The sequence below is a fragment of the Agelaius tricolor genome, unplaced genomic scaffold (genome assembly GCF_023055355.1).
Source record: "Agelaius tricolor isolate 1412-34295 unplaced genomic scaffold, bAgeTri1.0.p SCAF_4, whole genome shotgun sequence".
Lineage (NCBI taxonomy): Eukaryota > Metazoa > Chordata > Aves > Passeriformes > Icteridae > Agelaius > Agelaius tricolor.
The window spans coordinates 38,845,263-38,864,324 of record NW_027269264.1 but is presented as its reverse complement, the minus strand read 5'-3'; the positions used below and the strand labels follow the sequence as shown (position 1 = coordinate 38,864,324).

Genomic DNA, 19,062 nt, shown 5'->3' with positions numbered 1-19,062 from the left:
GGCACAGACTCTTGGCACCTTCATCCTTTACAGTCGTCTGGCCTAACAGCTTGCAAGTAACAGTGGTGTGAGTGTAGTGATACTGTGCTCCTGGTTAAGATATATTTGGGATGATACTGGCAGGAGTAGCCTTGGTGGAGGCAGTGCTGGTGGCCCTGGGTAGCAGGCACACTTATTTTTGTAAAGGAAACCTGTTGTTAAAGAATCTGTGGTAGCTGTATTGCTTTTCTTACCTTGTAACACAAAATGACAGGTGAGCTTTTGATAAAGTGTAAACAGTTGCAGAATGATTTTTTTTTCTTCCCCTAAATAGGGAAGCTTAGCTGGGGAATACTGGGCTATTTTTAATTCAGTTTGAAAGTAACCCTACCAAGATTATTTAAAGATAAATCTCTATTGAAGTAAGGAACAAATTTAAATGTATCTTGTATATACTGTTGCTTTTATAAAGTTCCTCTTCACCCTCTTTGTGTTTTAGAGCAATGAAATATTTAAACTATTTGCACGGTGATACTGCAAACCTGGTCTGTGCAACAGCTGCACTGCTTATTCTTGTGTGGCTTGATTTTCCTTTTTATCTTGTTCTGTGCAACCAAAGACTTACCAGTATGTGTTTCATGTAGCTGACAGAATTGAAAACCCTTTAAAAAAATAAATTGAAGATGAAAACATTTGCAGAAGAGCAAGTTTTTGATTCCTTGGTTTTTATGCTGTCTTGAGCTTGATTCCTGTCTTCTGAGACATTTTTGTGTTCCTGTGGGAAGCAGGAGAGTTTATTCACACCTCCAAAGACATAATTTCTTATTAATTAGGCACATATGTGTGTATATATATACAGCAGTGCATTGTTCCCTGCTTTAGGCTGTGAAAATGAGACAGTTTAGGAAGTTGCTGAGCTGAAACATTTTTTTGTTTACTGTCTCAGCAATTTGTAGATAAGACATCCCTCTGACCCTCTAAATCTTCTGTTTGTATTTTCATTGAATAAAGAGTTCAGCATTTCGTGTGAGCACTTAAAAGCATCACCTTCATGGCAAAGCTGCAATTGTGAAACAAAAGTTTGAATCAATAGAATCAATGGGTTTTTTTCCTGTGCATCGTAGAGTTGTAGCTATTTTGGTTTCTTAAGTTTTTAGGATTTCTATAAAAAGTCCCAGCTTTTTAGACATTTATGTCATTTTCTTTCCCTGGCAATATTTTCTTTTTTTCTACAGAGTAACATGGACACAGATTTCAATGAGAGAATTGTTGAACATGATTCATTTCTATAACATCTTCTCAAAACATAATAGAGATTATGCAGCTGTAATAAATTCAAAATTAAAATGTAAAGTCAACTTGAGTCTCAGCCATGCTTAAAATAACTGATAATGTGGTATGGTGATTCCCAACCTTGAGCTGAATCCAATACTGTAGATAAGTACTTTTTAGCCTGTTAAGTTTGAAGACCTTTTAGAAGATGTCCAGTGGAGGTGCAGGGTTCTTCAGAAAAATATAGTTTATTAGATGGTGCAAGAACTTGTTAAGTTCAAGAGAGGGAACATCACTGGTCTGATCTGCAAAAGCTGCGTTATGGCAATCTGTGGCCAAAGCACTACTTTATGTGAATCTAGTAATTTCAGTTGATACTGGGCTAATTCAAGTCAAGTGGCTCTTAATTGACTCTGTGCAGATGACATTGCCTATGTAAAAATGCTTCCTTGAAAGCAGCATAGTCGAGTGTCTATAGCTCTTACTTATGATGGAAATGCCTTTAGTGCTTTAAGACTTTGGATTTGTTTGGGGATTTTTTTACTCTTTGTTTAGCTTTGCAGAGCCATCACAGCTCAGAGGCACCAAGGTGATGATTCTCCTCATGTTCATCAATAGCAGCGCTCACTAGCAGTCACTTAAACCTGAGCAAGATTGCTGAAGGTACAGGAATTACACAGGTGTTTTGGGGAGAGTGGTTTTAACATCACAGTGGTAGAAATATAATTCAAAAATCTTAATTTTCCTTGTAAAATCATTCTAGTGTAGCTGCTGAGATGGGAAGAAAAACCCTTACCTTGATTCTAATGTTTTGTCAGAGAAGAGAATATTATGTATTTAAATGCCTTTTCATAGGTATAATTTCTAAGTGCTTAAGACTACTGAGAAGAAATTTAAGTCTATTCTAAAGACTGTTTAGATTAAAATCAAGGCATCCAAAACAGGAGAAGACATAAAAAACCCCTCTGCAGTAGTCCTCTCCCCTGGACTCAAGAACCTCTCTTCTTCATATAGAACATAATGATTTCTTTTCTTGCTGTTTGCAGGTGCTCCTGACCCAACAGCAGGTGCTAGCATAGATGATGAAAATTGCTGGCATTTGGATGAGGAACAAGTCCAAGAACAGGTTAAACTCTTCCTTTCCCAGGGTGGATACCATGGATCAGGGAAGCAGCTCAATTTGCTTTTTGCAAAGGTGTGTTGAGTACTCTGAACCTTTTTTTCTTTCCCCTTTCTTTCCCCAAGCCGGTCTGTACTTGCTTGCTTTTTGCAAAGGTGTGTTGAGTACTCTGAACCTTTTTTTCTTTCCCCTTTCTTTCCCCAAGCCGGTCTGTACTTGCTTGCATCTTACTCAGAGTTCTAGATTCTGCTATTCTAAAATAACACAAAGCCTTGGGAATACAATGGCAACTTGACAATGAGTTGTACAGAAGTGGACTACAATCTGGTTTGTCTTGATCAGTGTAAGGATATGAAGTAACATTTCAAGCTTCTACAGCTTTGCTGTTCTCTTCTTCCTTCCCACCCCCAAAATGTTGGAAAACCTTACAGCAGTTTGTATAATACACCTGTGGATTGCTTGTGGAAAAATTCTCTGAAGAATTGCAATTGGATACTGAGCCCAAAATTTTGTCAAAAATTGGGAAGGCAGACTGTTTTTTCTACCTAAAAATTTGCCATCATACATATGAATTGCATTTCTAACTTAGCAAAAGGGGAATATTTAACACTGCAGCATATTGTCTGTACTGCGATTTCTTTGCTTTTTTCAAGTTTGTATTAAAAGACTCGTTTCCTAGGTGCGAGAGATGCTAAAAATGAGAGATTCAAATGGAGCGCGCATGTTGACGTTGATAACAGAACAGTTCATGGCTGACCCCCGTCTGTCGCTTTGGAGACAACAAGGAACTACAATGACTGACAAGTATAGGCAGCTCTGGGATGAACTGGGTAAATTCACAGACTTGTTTAGGTGTTCATATGTTTAATAAAGAAACAGTTATATATTTGGAGTTGAGAAAAACTTCTATTGTGATTCTAGGCTGAGCAGATTAGAGTTTCCTGCAGTTTTCTTTTAGTCAGTTAAGTTTGGGTAAAATCAAATTTCTGACCTACAGATTGAGACCCTTGCATTTGGGAACATGGTGTAAAAGAAGTACAATTCCAACACTTGAGTACTAGAGGCTCTAGAAAGAATAAAGCAAAAAGTGGAAATGTAGCTACACCGCTGAGGTGAAATACATAAGCCTCTAGTGCTGAGCTGGAAAGGTTGAGGAGGAAACTGATTCACAGTTACAGAAGTCAATTACTGAGCGAGAAAGGAGACAAAATACAGAAGACTAACAACATTGCTGAAATGGGAAAGGTATATTCGAACTGATGTCCAGGACTTCACTAGTACAGTTTTGAACTACTACTTCAGAAGTTTTCAAAATCTGTTAAGAATCTCGTCTCAGGACCATTAAATGGTTTGGATTGGAAAGGACATTAGAGATCACCTAGTTCCAACTGCCCTGCCATGGGCAGGTACAATTTTTGCTAGACCAGTTTGCTCAGAGTTTCATCCAACCTGGCTTTGAAACACTTCAAGGGATGGGGCATCTGCAGCTGCTCTGAGCAAATGGTTCCAGTGCCTCACCACCCTCACAGTAAAGAATGTTTTTCCTAATACCAAATCTAAACTTTCCAGCTTTCACTATAAAGCCATTCCCCTTTGCTCACTACATGCCTTGTAAAAAGTTCCTCTTCAGTCTTCTTGTAGGTCTCCTTTAGGTACTGGAAGGTGCTCTAAGCTCTCCCCAAAGCCTTCTCCAAGCTGAGTAAACCCGAACTCTCTCAGCCTTTCCTTTTATGGCGAGTGCTCTGTCCCTCTTGTCGTCTCTGTGGCCCTTCTCTCAGTCTCCTCCAATGAGTCTATGTCCTTCCTGTGCTGTGACCCCAGAGCTGATGCAGCACTGCAGGTGGAGTCTCAGCAGAGCAGAGGGGCAGAATCCCCTCCCTTCCCAACACTGCTCTGGATGCAGCCCAGGACACATGTGGCTCTCTGAGCTGTGACGGCCCATGGCTGGGTCATGTCCAGCCTCTTATCCACTAGTAACACCAAGTACTTCACTGCAGGGCTGCTCTAAATCCCTCTCAGCCTCTATTGATACAGGGTGTTATCTGAAGGGAAAATCAATAAAACTTGTTTTTCAGGATGGCATCGTGAGAGGAAAGATAGAAAGTAACCACAAGCATTGCATTCCTAGATATATCAACTGCTGTAACAAACTACTAACTAGTAGATACGCAAGTGTGTGGGAGATTAAAGACAATCTGATTTAAAATATAGTGGTAAATCTGATTCATTCCTCTGAGAGATAATTCACTGAGTGTATGAGTGAACGTATTAACGTGTCTGTCTTAGCATTCCAAACCTTACTACAGGTGTCTTGGAGGCTCTTTCCTAAAGCAAACTGGAGACACGCATGGCCTAAATGGAACTCCATTGTGATTCATGGAATTTGGATTAGAAACCTGTGTTCTCTTTCTGGAAAGGCTTTTCAAGTCTAGACTTAAAGAAGTCTGTTTTGATGGGCTCTGGTCAATATGGCTACGTCTGGCTTATGTGGCAGGAAACATAAAGACATTTAATAACAAACAAGCAAAAGTTTACAGATGATGTCCTGTGAGACATTATGTAAGTAATGTAAAGAAGAGAGCAAATATCATAATGCTCTTAATGTAATTTAAAGGTCCAAAATCAAGCTAAATGAAATCAAATCCAAGTAAGAGTAATATGCTTCATTTAGAAAAGAAGTCTCAAATGCAAAACTTAACTTTTGCACTCTTAGAGGTCAAAAATGATGATTGAATCAGATACCAACTGGTGGGATAAGATTGGATATAACCTGTATAGCAAAAATTATGTTCACTCTAATTGAAGCACTAGGCTAATAAGCTGCTAATCACCTATACTTCTATGACCAGAATCCTTAATATCATAGCATGCAAAGCTCTGTTGGAGTCTAGAAATAACTGCAAGTTTAACCACCATTTTTATGATGCCTTGTCTTGTTTTTGCCGAAAATAACAGTTTTTGCCAAGCAAGGCACATGCCTAGCTGGACATACATGGAACAAAATTGTATTCCAGGATACTGAAACCTGGAGGGTCTCATGCTTCATTGCTTATGTGGGTTGAGTTGGTAGGTGGTGGGAGAGGCAGAAATGTGTTCTCCATCTGTTACCTGTAGCAGTCTTGCCACATGCTGTCAATAAACAAAAAAGTTTTTTTAAAATTTTTGTAGCGGCTCCTCTTGTTTCATCAGTCTTCTTTAACATCATTTTCTTGACAACACCTGTCTGAAGGTAGAGGAGGTAGAATCTATCTTTTTGCAGGATCAAATAATAAATACTTTTGGATTAATTGAATTTAGTTTATCTCCAGTTAATCAGAATTCTAGATGTCACTTCCAAAAAGCAGCCTTACCACTGCCTGACCTGCTGTATTTGCAGTCTGAGGCTGACCGTATTGTTTCAGTTCTGGACTGCTCTGACACTTCTTAAAAGAATCAAAATATGTTGATCTTGTACCATGGTTTCAGTTGCCAATACTCTTCAGTCACACCAGGTGGGCAGTAGGCAAAGGGTAGAACTTAACTTGATTCTTCCATCTCCATGATTCTATGATTCTAAACTGTCTATTTCTTCTTCCCACTGATAGGATATCTTGGTTCCTTCCACTGGTGCATAGCAAGTTGCCTCCAAAACCCTGTTAGTTGTGTGAATTGCTCCAGATTAACTCCTACCTGATGTGAAGGCTACAAGCTTCTGCAGTGTTTTTGCTAGGATCTTACTTTACTTGAGCTTCCCTGTTTTCACATAAAACATTACTTTTTCCATGTGAAACTTGCATCTCATGGAAAAAAAATGAATGTACAAAAAGTTCAAATAGATTTTAAGGGAGACCAGAGTTACAATAGCAGACTGCAGAGGGAAAATCAGGGTAGCCCCAGCAAGATATGATCTGTTCTAGTAGAAGAGGTAACTCAGACACTGAGTTTAAAAGAGTCATGCTTTCATGGCGTTACAAAGAAATGTTGGCTTGTTATCTTCTAGAGTGTCAGAGAACCAAAATATTGATGGAGGGTGTGAGACACAGGCCTCTGCATATTTAACATTTTTATTACCTGTTCAGAGTAATCTGGAGGAGGCATATATATATGTCTTTCAAAAAAAACTTTTAGCTGTACTCTCATGTATGTCACAGGTAGGTAGCCATTTGTTGTAGTTAGGGAGAATTTTAGGCCATACAAAGTAAGTAAATATAGACTCTGCTTAATAAAGGCTCTCTTGCTTGCCTTGGTATGCTGTCTGCCAACTGCTAGGCATATGGCCACTTTGTCAGTTCCATCTTGGGATAGACTTTTAAGCATACTTAAATAACTTCAGCTTTGCTCCTTCACTGGGTCATTTGAACCTTTCATTAGAACTTAAGTGATGCTTCCTGCCTGGCATTGGGTGTTGGCAAGGGTACTGGAAGGACACACTGAGCTTTGATCATAGTTCCTGTTCAAGTTTGTGGTAAATTGCTGATTTCAGTAGAAGTCATTTTGGGTTTGAATGAAGGTGCTGATTTAAAAACAACAACAGTGAAACACTGCACACCTAAAATAAAAATGAAAAAACCCCCTTAAAATCACTGAAACGTCCACTCAAGACCCCCAAATGAAGTACTTTAGGTCCAAGTATGAACCTGGCAATTTTTAGAACAAAGTCCTAATTTCTTGAGCAAAAGCATCATGTTAATAAAAAAGTTCTTCCACATAACTAGGCAGTTGTTTTTTAAAACCTCTAGATAGGGAGTAAAATATAATAATTGCCTAGCAGATTTTCCTGTTCTACATCAAGGAATGGGATGAGTTGTATGCTACTTATGGAATGTCAGAGGTATGCTATTGGAAAGGCTACAGGTCAGAGCTCTAAGGCTTGCTCAGATACTTCTCAAGCTAGGAGAATTTAGATGCAGTTTCAGTGATGCACTGGTGATTACTTCCAACTTGCCACAGTAATACATGAGTTCCACTTTGCAGAGTTTAAAGCAGAGTTGGAATTCTTCACATTGCTGTTTAAATGGTATCCCAGTATATAAATTTCACATGCTGTTTTTTAGATGTTTGACTCATGGTGACCATGGTTGAGGAGTTTAGGATGTCATAATGATTAATCATCTGAAGCCCCTTGGTTTGCCTTCTAATTAAATTGCACTAGTAAAATGGAGTATGGAAATGGAAATGGAAAGTAAATACCTGCTGATGCCTGTTGAGCTGAGATCTCTGATTTGAAAGAAAGCTTTCTTTATAGACTAGAGAGAAAAAAAAATGGACTGTGTGATCTTAGTAGAGGGCAATTCATGAATACTCATCCATGAAAAATAAAGTAAAAGTTGCTTGTTCTCATGAAAAATAAAAAGATTCCCCCTAAAAAAGGGGGAAAATTGACTTTGTACTCCAGCCCAGGGATCATGATGGCTGTGAGGCTCTGTTTTGGAATTAAATGTTGAGCACTGCCAGACACTGGGAAGAGACTGTTTTGTTGGCAAATGGGATCTGCAAGTTAATTGGTGTTTTCTTCAGGCTTCTGGCTGTGAAATGAAATAGGAAGCCCTTTAGCCACATGGATATTACAGGACCTGAATACAAAAGTCACATGTCACCATCACGGCCCAGGGTGAAACAATGGTGTTCCCACTTGAGCGCTGTGCCGTTACAGATCATTTAAATATGGGGATTGCATTTAAACTAAAAGCCCCATTTGCCTCTTACTGCAATTTAACAGTCCTCTTAGCAAAAGCTAAGTGACAAATTAAATGAAAAAAGTGTCTACATTTTTAAAGCTGTAATGCAAAACAACTTTTTATTGCTTCTCATGTGCCATGAATGAATCACTGTACTTGTCAACCCTAAACCAGGCCATAATTAGACCAGGTACTGTTATCAGAATAGGGCTGCTCTTGTGACAGCTTAATAAAGCTGAAACTCCTAAATTAAATCCCAGATGCTTAATCTGATGAAAGCAGTCAAGTAGATGAATCTAAGACAAGTATCTACTGCTTGATGGAGTGATGGAGCCCAACACCTTGTCAACATGTAGATTATAGAATCAGGTTTTTTCCTGTGAGCTACCATTTTCAATATCTTCATATCCTATTGCTTATCTTCAAGGTGAAGCAACTTTGCATAATTTGCATGTTCCAAAACAAACATTTCTAGTATATTTCCTCCATTTTGATATTTTAGAACTCCTAAAGGGAGAGAGAGTTGGGTTTTTTAGAGTCAAGGATTAGTTTCTTGTGAAGTAGAAATATGATGGCATTGTCATGGGGAAGAAGTGTCCAAAGAGGTCCTTGGCAAGGCAGGGCAGTGAATAGAGCTGGTGAATGTGTTGTGGTTTTGCTTCATGCTGGTCCAGGTCTCTCTTGGTCATCTTATTTTATAATGTTGATGAGAACTTAAATGGTACTCTCTATGTTCAGCTGTGTACCTTCCACATTTATTGTGTAATCTCTGTACCTCAACCACCGATTGGAATCTCAAGTGTTTAAGTGTAGGAACCTCTTATGGTACTGAAATGACCCTCATTCGTGTGATAAAGCTCTTTCCAGTAGCATTCTTGCAGTCCTTTCTGTTATATACTAAATGTATACTAGCATATTAAATGGACCATTTCTACAAAGGAGTATGGTGGGTAACGAGGCTTTGCTGCACTAGTTCTTAGTAGGTTTTCACTAGTACTTTGCTCTGTTGTATACCACTTTTTAATGTTGGGTCAGGCTGATAGTCTATTTTGATTTCACACTGGTATGTTGACCATTTTCTGGATTAGAATGATATAGTTTTGTGTTACAAGTTAAAATAAAGTACCATTTTACAAGGTCATGTGTTACAGAGAAATAGTACAATATAATTACTGATGGATCATGCCTAGATCTTTATTAGTAACACTTTGCTCCTCATCTAAAGCTTAATTCTAAATGTTGAGGTTAGCAAAGGACTTAAGAGAGATTTAATTACCACTTGCCATAAGCAAACTAATGAGCAAGTGTTAAATAATGTTGGTTTGTTGGTTTTTTTTTGTTAAATTTGGAAAACACTCTGAATTTTTTCCTGATAAAAATTTATAGTCATCTCTAGAAAACAGTGTTAGATTCTTTTAACCTTAACTGAATGAAGCTATTTTCTATCTATATTTCTGTCTCAGGCATTCCTTCCCTTTGCAGTTAGAGACAAACCTGTATGAATGGGACATGCCAGCTGTTCTGAACAGATTATCTGTGCTTAGTGCTTAAGGGGGAGGGGGAAAAAGGACAAAAGCAGCTATGGTTGTTGCCAGTATGCCTCTAGAGGAATTCCTTCCTGGTGCCAGACTTAATGATTACTCCAGGGCTGGCATGAAAAAGAACGGATAAAGTTAAGCATTCCTTACAGTTTTGGTGCTCTAGTACCATTTTTTTGGACCTGCATACTTTTTGCAGTCTCCATTTTTTGGGTCAGCCATGTAGTAGAGATAATTACTTTCCCCTGTATTTTATGGTTTTTATAAAACAGTACAGCAAGACTGAGTTTGAAATTCAACTGCCAAGTTTATATGCTTATTGTCTTTATATTGTTTAATATACCCACTTATAATTGCATCATGTATTGCCATAAAGCTAAAGAAAGTATCCATGCCCTGCTCTTGTAGAAAATAAAGTTAACTTCAGATTTCTAGGTATAGATTAGTCAGTTGCACATAGGGCATTTCTGGCCTTGAAATGAAAGCTGTAGGAAGTCCTGTTTTTGAAGGGAGGTTGGATGCACCATTTCCCTTGGTCTTTCATTGTGGGGCTTTTCTAGGTAGAGTGGTGTCTTACACATAATTTTGTCTCAAACTGTATCATATCCAGTAGGCTGTCTTTGCTTAAGTAGTAGTTACATTAATATTGTTTAGTCTCAGCTGTCTTGTGAAACACATGTACCCTTAGCTCATGCACTTAAGGTGACACCTGCTTTTTCACAGAACAAGCTGTTGATTTATGTCAGTGTCTTTGAATGATTTCTGTTGTTGGAGGTGCTAAATTAACAATAGTCAGAATTAGCATCACAAGGTAGTTTTGCTATTCCAAGACCTGAGTTATGGATGACGACTTGAATTGCTGTCATGGCCCTACAGTGTCTTGGTTGATGCTGTCACCTTCATTTCCTCAGTGAATGAAGCCAGGCTGCTGTTCTGCAAAGATGGATTTGTCCATCTTCTCTGGGGATCATTTCCTTCTTCCTCCATTACTGACATTGCCCTAAGAGTATTTGAAATGAAGGTGTATGTGAGGCCAGAGTATGACAGTAAAAATTGGGTTTTCTAGGTAGTATCACAGAATATTCTGAGTTGGAAAGGACCCAGAAGGATCACTGAATCCAGCTCATAAGTGAATGGCCCATATGGGGATCAAACCCACAAACTTGTGTTATTAGAACCATGCTCTAACCAGCTGAGCTAATCCTGTGGCATTTATCAGATTTCAGAAATAATGGTCACAATAATTACCTTTAGTGTGTAAGCATAGCTTGAGGGGTTTATTTTTAATGCCATACAGAAAGTTGCATTTCCATTCTGTTTAGTTGGTTGTAAAGTACTTCAGGGTTTTTGTAAGTACCCACATTAAAGCAGTTTTTTTTTTAATTCCTGTGATGTTGAATTGATTTACTTGAAATTGTCCTAAAAAATGATGTGTATTGAAGCTGGTGCACAACTCCACAGCCCTAACTGTGGAGTCATGTCTGCAAAGATTAAGGACAGAGTTTTACTCTAAGCCAAGCTGATAGTGTTATTTTCCCCTAGTGTTATTTTTCATACTTCAGTAACAGTAGGCTACCATTCAATTTTCCAATGTCACTTCTAGTAAATACCAGACCTAGAGAAAAATGATAGATTCATGGGGAAGAATTACTGAGTCTTCACTGACTTCTGAGCTTTACATCTGATTCAGCCATGTAGCCTTGTGCTATTTTCCAATCTTTTGTCTTTTTCCAGTATTCCATGACTACTGGGAAAAAAAAAAATTGGAAGTGAGAGGTGCAAGAATATCAAGCCACTTGGGTGTGTCAAGTCAAGACAAAGGAAATCCTTTATAACTATCTATTATATAGACAAAAAATTTTATAGGGAAGACAGTTCTTCAAAACCCACAAAACGTAGCTGAAAATTACAATTGGAGCTGGAGAAATTTAACTAAAAACTAAAAATAACCTTAGAATTTTGCATTGTGGTAAGTAGTCAGTAAGCTGTCTAGCCAGGTGCTGTGCTAGATTCTTGTAGTAAAAGTTGTAATTGAAGTCTGCTGTTTTTGTAAAAACTCAGCAGTCATGTTTGAACTTGAAGGTGGAAGTGACTTGTGAAACAAAAGTGTAGGAAGGAATTCAAACTAGACAATCAGAATGTATTCCTTTGGTCAGTTACAGTGCATTATTTATGTTCTGTGAGAACAGTTGTGGCAATTGTAATTCCCGGTATGCCTGGGAGTGTTTGCACTTGCTCCATGTTTTTGGTAGTTTTTTGTTCCGTTGGTTGATTTTTGTGGTTTTTTGTAAAGGAGAGGTATTTTTGTGTCTCTGCTTTATTAATAGCTTGTTTTGTTGGACAAACATCTCCTGTTCGGCCTCTTCTTTAAAAATTACTTGTGAGAGGAATTCATTCATCTCAAGGATAAATTTATATGGAAGTAGCTTAATGCATTTATAGTTACAGTCACATCAACTTTCTGAAAATTCTTGAAGTCTCTGAAGATAGACTGTTCCTACTGAGAGTATATTGGTAGATAAAGTAATTGGTAAAATATCTGATACATATTTTGGTCAGGAGCATACTTTGTGTTCTCCACCTAGCTGTAAATATTGGCAGCTAGTTAAAATTGTGAAGAGTTATATTAAGATAAAGGACCATTTTTGTACTATATATGTTAGTATTAGCCATGCTTCTGCCTTCACTTGATTGATTGTAAACAAATTATTAGATAGTTTTGTAAATATGAGGAAAGTTAATCAGTAAGGTTCATTTGCAGGTTCTTTTTACTTTTCTTCAGCTTTGTAGACTAATAGCCCCTGTCTTGCTACGGTGGTTAGGTTATAGAGCACTATAGATGCAACAGGGGTATCTAATGAACGTATGACTGATCCTTAAGTGTTCTCTTGGGGAGATCATAGTCCACTGATACACTGTAAACTGCACCTTTCAAGCAAATTCCTGTTCTTTGAAAACCTTTGAAACCTTTTGGTCATTGGAATTTTTAAAACATTCGTGAAAGGTCATAACCCAGAACAACAGGCTCATGCAAAATGTCTGAAGCGTGCGGTTAATTCCTTATTCTGTTGTGTTAAAAGTTGAAAACACAGAAAGAGAAAGCAGAAGTTTGTAGTTACTTGACACAGAAATCAGATCTCATGGTTGCTGATAGCTTAGAATAGGATCTCAGGATGTAAATAACATGTTTCAGCCAAATGCACATGTGCCTTTAACCCTTATAGCAGCAGCAGGCAGCAAGAAAGAGAAGCTTAAGGAATTAGGCATTTTATTTTGTCTCTGTTTTACACTTCCCCTCTCTGAAATGCGTGCTCGGAGGTTAGCCTGCAGAAGGGCAGTGATTCCCTCGTGCCATCAGTGCTGCGGGTAATCTATGGCGTTAATCAGCCAGCTAGTGTGAAATGCAAGGGGAGTGATTATGCTATCATACACAATACAATCAGCATGAAGCACTTGTCAAGACCAATACATCAAAGTTTAATTCAGTAATAGAATGAATTAGTGCAAAATGAAGCACTCTGTTCTCCAAAAAACACAACACCCAAAGAAAACCTTTTTTTCTGAAGGCTAAATATTGAAACCAGAATGCATTACGGCATTTTTGTGAATAAAATTGCGACTTGGGTGCAACTGAGTGCTGAGAGTAGTTTTCCTTGATGTTCTGATTGAAAAGGGAATAGTACTGAAGCACTTTGCCTATCTTTACCATTCTATAAAGGCAACTGTTTAATTGGAGCAGTCTCCAGTGGGACTTGTGATTATGCTTTGTTCTGGTGGAGATCTCTCCGTGCCTGCAGAAGGGCAATGGCTTTGCCAGTTATTCTGAAGGCACTTGTCCTTCTCATTCAGAAGCAATAAACACTACACAGTACCTTCTTTGAGGTTTCCAAGTGGCTTTCCCAGTGAAAGTGGGTATGTGTTTAAAATACAGATGTAAACCACTTTAAAGTCCTTTGCTGACACTTATACTTTAAAGCATTCATAGGTTCTGTCTGCTAGTATTGTTTTTCTTCTGGCACTTTCAGTGCTGGAAGATTATGTTTTTGTAATAGAATTGATTAGTCTCAAGTGGGGCACAGTGGCAAGTGTGCAGCAGGTGTTGAAGCTGTCTTGTCTCTTGGGCAGAGGGAATGATCTTGACTACCTGGCTACATTTTCTTTGAAATGGTCAAATACTACTCCTGTAGCTTCTTTTTTAAGATGAAGTTGTGCATTAATGGAAAGGGCAAAGAAATGTTACAGCACCTGTTTCTTGAATATTTTAATTTTGGAAATGCACTGTATCTAAAGTATATGAAAAGTATAATACCAAAGCAAAGGCCAAGTCCTAGCAATTGATTACACAGGTGTTGTGAATGAGGAAATGCTGACCCAGGCTCAGCTGTACAGCAGCCATGACAAAGATAGCATGGTGTATTTTGGAAAAGCAGAGTGTAATCAAACGGATGAACAGAACAGTATGCTGGGTCCTCAGTATAGCTTCATGGATACGTGTGTACACAGGATGTGTAGTTATCCTACTGTTCTATACTACATCTACTTTTACAGTGACTTAATGCTCTTAACATTTTTCAGTTTGTGTATTTAAATCCCGATCAATGTAAATGCATGCTGTCCCCTAAGTTCAAAGATACGGATGTCTTCAGAGAAACGTAAAAGCCCTGATATTCCTTGTATGTACAAGGAAGGCCTGCATGTAAATTTTTCCTTTTTTTTTTGGTTGTGTGATCAACACTAAAGATGAATGATCATTATGCATTTTCAAAAGGAGGTCTGTCTGAACCAAGGGTCTGTTTTGGCACAGCTGCCTTTTTTCAGGTCAAGAGATTAGTGTTGAATCAAAATAGGCAATTCCTCACAGCAATGTGACAGCTCTAATACCCTTTCTCTTGTGAAATAAGCAACAAATTGCAGTTGCAACATGGCGTATTTTCCAAGTATTTTCTGGGGAAAACTTCTTGTATATTGAATTGTGTTTGTTTTGGCACTGTGCTGTGGGGAGTTTTGTACTGAAAAGATGTAGGATAGAGTCCAGAAACTTAAACAAGAACTTCAGTTGTGTTCTAATAGCATGCAGTTTGGGGTGGGGGGAAGATGTGTCAACATTCTGAGAACCAATGTGCAAAAAAATCTGGGGAAAAGGAGATAGGAATGAGAGAGAGCTATGTTAGAGAGAAAGGCAGTCTGTAAACACAAATACTTTCTCTGGGGTTTTGGTGTCTCTTTTTAAAAAGTGTTATTATTTAATGAGACTTCATATTGTAGTTTGCATTGGTGACATCATTAAATGTAATCAAACATGTAAACTTAAGAATGGTAGGAATGTATTTTGGAATGCGTTCCAATTTCTTTGGAGCATGAACTGTTGCCAACAGCAGTTTTTAGGCTGAAGTCACTAGAAATTGATTCCGATACCTTTCTTGCAGATTATGAGTAGCTGTCCTTCATTTTGTCCATAGGCCATTTCTGAGTAAGGGGTGAACATGATCAGCAGTTTCCCCAAATGGGAGCCATCAGGCAGAAATAGAAACTCTCTTGTTTGAGACTAGGGTACACCTTCAGGTTGGTGTTGACATTTCAGGGCTAGTTTAAGAGGGCTTCCACTGAGCAGCATCAGAGTTAAATAAGAATATCCTCCTCCAGGCTCCTGTCACTTGACATATGATAAAGTCTGGGCACAAGTGAACATTTTCCTCAGATTCTTCAGCGTGGGGAGCAGGGCGGGAATCGGTGAATTGAAACAGCCAGAATGGAGCACATGTCAGGGGAGGGGGAAGGTATTTAGGGAAAAGAAGTAGGAAGAGATATGAATAGAGGTAAATGCATACACTTGGGGCAGGGATGGAGAGAGGAGAGAAGGAAAAAAATTACACCAAAACAAACCTCACTAAAACCCAAACTAACCAAAAAGACCTAGAAATCCAAATAGATTGAAGAGTCAGGGGTCAGTGGCATTATGCATCCTTCTTCCAGGTGTTACACTTCGTAGCGCTACAGGAGCTCTTTCTGTTCCCTTTTTTTCTTATGAGTTTTGTCTCATAGTCCTCTTCCTGCAGGGAATCAACAGCCATCAAAGCTGTTTGAGATCTCACGTGTTGCATGCAGCTTTTTCTGAAGTCATACGGAGCAGGGTGCAGTTGTGGGTTCTATTGAAATTTTAAGTGGGTTGTGAGGAGTTTATTGGAAATCCACTCATTCTTTACATGAAAATTGCCTGAGTTTCAGAGACGATGACTACTAACAAGCGTAACTGCTAGGCTTGACATAATTTCCCACATGAAACTACAGACATTTTTGAAGAATGTTAGTACTTTGGGTTATCTTGCCCTCTCCTTACAGATGTACCACATGTGTTGTGCAGCTTCCTTAGGAGGGTGGTGAATTGTCTTGCCTCTAGGGGTGTTCCTCAGATGTAGAGAAAAAAAAAGGCCACTTATTCTGTAGGGGTATGATGCAGCACAGTAGTGTGTGTTCTGCCTTGATGGATGATTGAAATACTTACTGAGTGGGTTTAAGATATTCTACATTGCTATTGCTTCAGTCTGACTACACTGGAAATCTGGTTACAAAGTATTACATTGGTGGGTTTTTGGGGGTTTTTTGCTTGTTTTTTTTTTTGTTTTATTTTTTGGGGGGGTTTGTTTTTGGGGGGGTTTGTGTTGGCTTTTTTTTGTTTTGTTTTGTTTTTGTTAGATGCTGAGAGGTACAGTGTTACACCTTCAAGTGATACTTGATTTTGAAAATAACTAAGCAAGCCCACAACTGTTCTCTCCAAGGCTTTCCATTGTGCTGCATCTTGTGTTTTGTTTTGCAGATAGCAAGAAATGCATACATTCTGTCTTGGGCAGTACTGAATGATTGATGCTTAATAATAAGAACCAGTTGTAATTTGACTCCTTTTGGAGAGTGAAGTGTACTGGCAAGTGTGTTTAAAGAAAATAATATGTTAAAATAAGAAAGTAAGTTTTTAAAAGTGGTATTGACCTTATTCACACCCATGGCAGGTTTCAGGCACTTCCTGAACCCAGAACACTTGCTCTACTCTAATCCACTGTGCAGTAATAAACTGCAGTAGTTTAGTATCTCTCTGGTGTTCTGCATAGTAACATATTGTATTTTGTTTTGGTTTTCATATTTTTTTTATATTGCTTCCCCTAATATGTTAGTGTCAAATTGCAGGAGACTTAACCTTAAGAATCATGCTGTGTTTCCATTGGTTTCTGTGCTGTGGCCTACCTGAGTTACTTTAGGAATTAATGTGATGCAATGCCCTGTGCCATGGGTATCAATTTTGCATTTTTAGTTAGTAAAAGGATCCTAGAATGGGAGCCATTTATTATCCTAGAAGAACCAGCTGCATTTTTATTCTTTGGCTTTTTTTCCAGCCTATCATGAACATTGTATATTCTAAGCATTTTCTTATGATCTCTTTTAGTGTATAAGGCACGTCCTTAATGAGCAAATGAACTGTTGCTAAACAGTACTTTCAGATGTCTTCATGCTTCTGTTAAAGTTCAAGCTGGTGAAGGGACTTTAGAGAAAAACCTTTCCATTTGAAAATTGCCTCTAGACATCCAGATGCATTTATGCCTGCTGTGCTAGATACAGTCTCAGGGAGCAGTTAATGAAATGGTGGTATGTGATATGTCAGCACAAATTAGCCTTCCCTTAGAACTCCCTAAACAGAAAATGTAAAACAAATTTTCTAGAGTAACCAAATTACTGAAGTAATTGGTGTAAAAACATCTTATTCCTACCACACTGCACAAAACTAGTGTGTATTGGTTATCTGAGACCCAGATGCATTTGGGAATGAAGTACATGAGTACTTCTGATGGGTTCTGAGTGTGAAAGTGTATGTTTGCAAGATGCTTGTCTTACTAATATGTGTCTTTGGTGTAATGTGAAGCTGAAGGATACATAGTTCTCATTAATATAAAACAACGTTCACTTCTGATACAAGAATTAGAAGAAAAATTTGGTTCATGTAACTTCTGTTATATCTTTTTGCCTTTGACTGATGTTCCTTCCTGTCTGATGAGCCATACACTGGGAACTCTGGATTTCTAATATAAAAGGCCTACTGATTAATGCCTTTTAATTGAGAAGGCTGGCTTGGAACTATCTTTCAGCTGCTTCAGATTGGCCACGCCAGCCCAAGTTCCTGTGTCAGGTATTAAGCATAGCTGGGAAGCAAGCAGAGTAGCCTTTGAGTGGAGAAAAAGTCTATGCTGTAGAAGTTTGCAATTATCCATTGGCTGCTGCATTTTTAATAGAAAACATAATTTAGCAATTTTTTTAAAATCAGGTGCTCTGTGGATGTGTATAGTCTTAAATCCCCACTGCAAGTTGGAGCAGAAGTCCAGTTGGCTAAAACAGCTGAAAAAATGGAACAGTGTGGATGTTTGTCCCTGGGAAGATGGAAACCATGGAAACGAGCTGCCCAATTTAACCAATGCTTTGCCTCAGGGTGCAAATGCTAACCAAGGTGAGCCTAAATGTATGCACTGACTGCAACATATAACTTCTATCTTGTACACTCTAGCCTTGCAGAATTCAGCCCTTTTTCCTGGTACAAGTAACTTGTTGAGGACTGACCAGTGAAAATCAGTTGTACTAATGCTGTCTTTGCAGAAGAACAAATACGTGTTTTTTTTGTTATACTGGGGCTGTAACACTTTCAGAGCAGGTATTTGTGTTTTCTTAGGTCTTCTAACTCTTCATTTGGTGCTTCTAAATATTGTTGCATGAAAATTGGATGTCCTTCAAGTGTGCCATGTGAAAGCCTGGTGTTTTTTGCTTGACTATACTCATTCCTTCTGCTATTGGGGTTTTTATTTTATTTGCAGTTACAAAGCCTTGATAGCTGTTTAAAGAGGGATTTTTTTTAAAACTACATGAAACTTGTATGTGGGAAACTGAAGCATCTGTCTGTAGGATGTGCTCTGTATGTGCCATCTGCATTACTAGGTGTGTGTGGAGGATGCAGCTGCAGTGCTGCCATCTTGGGGAGGTGTCTTTGTACTCTCTGTATCATGCTTTCTAATCTCAAGTGTGATTATCAATCTGACAGAAACTTTGTACAGTCATCTTCAGACAAAGATGACTATTAATAACTAGGCAAAGTGCAGGGTGTTTAAAACTGCTCATAGTCCTCAAACCATCAGTAATAATACATTCTGCATACAATTGCAATAAAGTTATGATTAAATTTCTTGGTAGGTGTCAGATCTGCACTTAGTCGGCTTTATTGTTTTTTCATTTTCTTGGAAGATCACCTGTGAAGGAAAAAACTTGGTTTGTTATTAAATTTCACAGCTAGCCAGGAAGATAAGTTCTTTCAGCAAAAGACCCCCTTAGGTATTTTGCTTGCTCATCATCTTCAGACCAACATGGACGTGCTGCTGATAGCTCTGACATGGCTTCTGAGCATTGATAGATGCAGTGCCGTGTCGCTAGAAAAATTTTGCCATCGGAAGATGTCCAGTGAGGATTA

At 38.5% G+C, this 19,062-nt stretch overlaps 1 protein-coding gene across 2 annotated transcripts in view; it reads left to right on the top strand.

Annotated features, from left to right (window-relative positions):
- ZSWIM6 (zinc finger SWIM-type containing 6) overlaps positions 1 to 19,062 on the top strand; it is a 108,526-nt gene that overhangs the window by 67,460 nt on the left and 22,004 nt on the right. For both annotated transcript variants that reach the window (XM_071425357.1, XM_071425356.1), the window contains 3 exons: positions 2,298 to 2,446; positions 3,051 to 3,201; positions 17,875 to 18,054. In XM_071425357.1, coding sequence (XP_071281458.1) covers positions 2,298 to 2,446; positions 3,051 to 3,201; positions 17,875 to 18,054 — 480 coding nt within the window. The remainder of the gene's footprint in view (positions 1 to 2,297; positions 2,447 to 3,050; positions 3,202 to 17,874; positions 18,055 to 19,062) is intronic.